Raw genomic sequence first — 4,537 nt, forward strand, 5'->3', positions numbered from 1 at the left:
AAAAAAAAAAAGAAAACTGTCTTGGGGTAGAATCTGTGCTGATACTGATTTTATGTGAAAAATAGGACCACAGCGCCCTCTGTCTGTGACAGGGCAGCCCCAGGCTCTACCCTTCAAGGAGAAGCAGTTTTTCAGCCTATTTTACGATCACTGGGGATGTGAAGGAGGGAAGGAAGCAGGGGTGATGCATGAACGCAGATGCTGATGCTACTGGAAGAGAGGCAGGAAATGGGCAAGGAGTTTACCTGCAGGGGCTGGCTGAGCCTGGAACGGAGTCTGGACCGATGCAGGGAGGCTCCCGAAGGCCGAAGTGCCGGGGCTGCTGCTGAAGGCATCGAAGTTGGCGAAGCCCCCATGGGAAGGAGTCTGGCCTATGGGCGGAGGGAACACAAAGGCTGCATGCAGGAAGTGTATTTATAGCCAGATGTGTTGATGTCTTAGTCAGACACCGTGACCCACAACTCTCAGAGGAAAACATTTCACTGAGGTGGCAGCTTACAGTTCAGAGGTCCGGTCCATTATCAGCATGGTGGCACGCTGGAAGTCTTGGCGCTGGCTACATTTGGATCAGAAAATGGACTGTCTCGCTGGGAGTAGCTTTAGCATAGGAGACCTCAAAGCCCGCCCCTAGAGTGACACACGTCCTCTGACGAGGCCACACCCACCTCAACAAAGCCACGCCTCCTAATAGTGCCAGTCCCTTTGGGGGCCATTTTCTTTCAAACAACCACAGCTGACTAGTTTGCCAACTTGAAACAAGTTAAAGTCATTTAGCAAGAAGATCCTCAAATTGAGAAGACGCCTCACCATACATGGTGGTGCACGCTCTTAATTCCAGCGTTTGGGAGGCGGAGACAGGGGGTCTTTGTGAGTTGAGTTCTAGGCTATCCTGGTCTATATAGTGAGTTCTAGGACAGCCAAGGCTCTAGAGACCCCCCATCCCACCATCAAAACAAATGAGAAAGTACCTCCATTAGACTGACCTATAGGCAAGCCTGTGGGGACATTTTCTTGATTAATATGAAGGCAGTGCCAGCCTGGGCAGGCGGTCCCAGGTTATATAAGAAAGCAGGCTGACCCGTCTACACAGTATGTTCCAGGCCAGCCAGAGCTATACATGCAGCCCTGCTTCAAAATTTTAAAACAAACAGAACAAAAACAGAAAGCAGGCTGAACAAGCCACAAAGAACAAGCCTGCAAGCAGATCTCTCCCGAGTTCCTGCGAGGACTTCTTTCAAGGGACTGTGAACCAGGATATGTGAGCCCAAGCAACCCTTTCCTCCCCCAACTGGTTTGGTCAGTGTTTTAATCACAGCAACAGAAACCTAAGACACCAAGCATGGTGACTCACACCTGTGACCCCAGCACTCAAGAGGCTGGAGTGGGAAAATCATGAGTTCGAGACCAGCCTGAGCTACATAGCATGACCCTGTCTCCAAAACAGATGCAAAATGTGTCTGTCTGTCTGTCTCCTTCTGCTAGAGGGTAGCTGTGTCCCCAGAATTCATGTGATACGCTTATAATCCCAGCACTGGAGACACAGAGACAGGTGGATCCCTGAGACTCACTGGCTAGCCAGGTTAGCAGACATGGCAAGTTCCAGGCCAGTGAGAACTGATTTTTGTTTGCTTCATTTTAATTAAAAAGGCCGGTGCTAAAGAAATGGCTCAATGGTGAAGAGCACCTGCTCTTGCAGAGGACTGGGGATGGCTGGCCAGCACTCACACGGTGACTCACAGCTGTCTGTAGCTCCAGTCCCAGAGACTATAAAGTCCTCTTCTGATCTCTGTGGGCTCCAGGCACACATGAAGTACACAGACACACAGAACGTGAAACAGTCACACTGAGTTAAAAAAAAATACAAAGAAAAAAAAGGTGGCTGGTAGCGGAGGAACAACGGGCAAGGTAGTTCTCTGGCTTCCAAGTGCACACACGTGAAAATGCACACACACAAACACGGAAAAAGTTATTCAGCTTTTTATTCTCTGGCTTCAGCCTCACAGGTATCAGGATTACAGGCCGGCACCACTATACCAGGCTCCCTTCTTCCCACCATAGCAGGGATAAAGTCATCAAATGGGTCCTCTAACTGTTAAAAGAGGTACTTGGGACCCCCACTCATATGCTGTAGGGCTAAACTTCCAAATAGAGTCCATGCTGTCTCTTGACCCCTGTTCTTCCAGCCCCACAGGCGGTGTTATGGTTTTGGTCCCTTTAAGAGACAAGCCACACCCATTCCTCTCCCCATCCGCTGAGGCAGGCTGATCTTCAGCTTCCAGCCTGAGCTCTCTTTTCCATCGTCCTCTCGGAGAGGCAGCTTCGCTTCTGCCTCTCTCCCCATTTCTCAGCTTCCCCCTTCTCTGTCTTTTTCTCCTCTTCTCTCTCTCTCTCTCTCTCTCTCTCTCTCTCTCTCTCTCTCTCTCTCTCTCTCTCTTTCTCTGTCCCCCCTTCACCATTCCTCTTCCATAACCCCCTGAATAAACATTCAACCTCACCCTGCATGTCGTGTCTATCCATGTTTCTGTCTTCTGCCCGCCCGCCATGTGTCTCCCCGCCTGGAACCAGCCATTGCTCAGGGACCAGCAGCCGTCTCTGCCTGGGACCCACTGCCTGCTGCCACATGGCCCGCCACCACTGCTCTGAGACCAGCAGCCATCTCTGCCTGGGACTGGCTGCTCCCAGAGCCTGCTGCCTGCCGCCACATGGCCTGCCGCCACCATTTGGGACCTACAGCATTTCTGCTACCTACTGCCGAGGGGATCTTTCAGCATTTTTTAAAAAAAAGAATAACAGAAGGGTCAGGCCCCAGTGGACTGAATGTCTTTGTAGTAATATATGTGATGGAGACAGGTTCTCGGCGCAGGTGGCACTTACCTCCAAAGGCTGGGAAGGCAGCAAAGGCTGGAGCCACCTGGGGAGCAGCGAAGGGATCCCCGCCGATATCGGCCAGCAGGTCGGTGCTGGCTTTCTTGGTGGACGACTGGGAAGGAGGCTGGGAGCTTCTGGCCTGGGCTGTACGAGCCTGAGACTGGTTGGCAGATTTGGGGAAAGAATTGTGTGTGGCAGTCAGAATCCCACCCGTGACCTGGGTCCCTCCAGAGCTCCCCAGGTTGCACCCGGTCAAGCAGAGAGAAGGCTGGGTAAGGTGGTGGCGTAGGCTGAGAGGGTTCCCATGCAGAAATCACCTAAGTGCCTCTTTTTTCCCCCCTTTTCTTTCCTTCCTTTTAATTTTGTTTTTGTATCTTGAGACAGGGTTTCTCTGTTTCAGCTCTGGCTGTCCTGGAACTTCCTCTGTACACCAGGCTGTCCTTGAACTCAGAGATTCACTGGCCCAAGTGCTGGGATTAAAGGCTGTGCCGCCACTGCGTGGCTCTCTTCCTTTCAATTTTGTATGTATGGGTGCTTTGTCTGCATTTATATAAGTATACCATGTGTGTATCTGGTGCCTGTGGGAGCCGAAAGAGTGTGTCAGGTTCCTCAGACCTCTAAGTACCTCTTGTAACTCTCAGCTGATCTTCTCAGAATATCGGCCCCCAAAGCCAGGTTTTTTTTTTTTTTAAATATTTATTTATTTATTATGTATACAATATTCTGTCTGTGTGTATGCCTGCAGGCCAGAAGAGGGCACCAGACCCCATTACAGATGGCTGTGAGCCACCATGTGGTTGCTGGGAATTGAATTCAGGACCTTTGGAAGAGCAGGCAATGCTCTTAACCGCTGAGCCATCTCTCCAGCCCCCAAAACCAGGTTTTTGAGAGCCCATAGAGGTAGCCCTAAGACGGGAGGCAATTGGCTGTCCAGTGTCCAGGGGCTCTCAATTCCAGGTCTTTGTCAGATAAGGAAGCGCTGTCCTGGCTCCTCAGAAGGGAGGGTTAGGACTGAGGTCATTCGATACCACTTCCTGCTGGGGTCCCCGGATACCAGACACAAATTAGAGGTGGTAGCAGGGCTGAGAATCAGCTTCCAGTTCCTGGACTGCTGGTTTGCTAAACCCAGAGGATCTGACTTTGGAAAGCAATGCCCAGTTCCACACAATCTAAACCAAACCTCAGTGGGAAGGGGAGGACCAGGTTAGAGGCTTACCTGGCTCGAAGAGGAAGCAGCATCAGAGAGAGATGGCACAGGTTCTCCCAGAAGTGTCCGCACGGGCTTCCCTTCCGGTACAGAGCCCTGGACAGGTGTAGAGGCACTGCCTTTGCTGTAAGAGGGTCCTTTGACTTGCTCCGGGGGGACATACCTATGAGAAAGAACAGTTATCCTAATGAAAGAGTGAAAATCTTGGACTGTGCTCAGCTGAGGTGGTTGAGAAAACCCAAGTTACAGGGTCAAAGTTTTTATTGTTGCTTCACCTAAAGTATGAATAAAAAGTATTTAGTGACCTAACAATGTTCTCTTGTGTGTGTCTCTTCTGTGAGCTGGGCTTTGTGCATGCAAGGTAAGTGCTCTACCACTGAGCCACACCCCAGCCCCTCACTAGGGAATTCTAGGTAGGGGCTCTACCACTGAGTCACATCCCAGCCCCCTCACTGGGGGGTT

General features: G+C 51.0%; 1 protein-coding gene across 2 annotated transcripts in view; it reads right to left on the reverse strand.

Moving 5' to 3' along the window:
- Agfg2 (ArfGAP with FG repeats 2) overlaps positions 1-4,537 on the reverse strand; it is a 39,403-nt gene that overhangs the window by 11,124 nt on the left and 23,742 nt on the right. For both annotated transcript variants that reach the window (XM_013355281.2, XM_026778171.1), the window contains exons 4-6: positions 4,085-4,238; positions 2,875-3,028; positions 246-371 (exon numbers count right to left, since the gene is read on the reverse strand). In XM_013355281.2, the coding sequence (XP_013210735.1) occupies positions 246-371; positions 2,875-3,028; positions 4,085-4,238 (434 nt within the window). The remainder of the gene's footprint in view (positions 1-245; positions 372-2,874; positions 3,029-4,084; positions 4,239-4,537) is intronic.

Source organism: Microtus ochrogaster, unplaced genomic scaffold (genome assembly GCF_000317375.1).
Source record: "Microtus ochrogaster isolate Prairie Vole_2 unplaced genomic scaffold, MicOch1.0 UNK109, whole genome shotgun sequence".
Classification (NCBI taxonomy): domain Eukaryota; kingdom Metazoa; phylum Chordata; class Mammalia; order Rodentia; family Cricetidae; genus Microtus; species Microtus ochrogaster.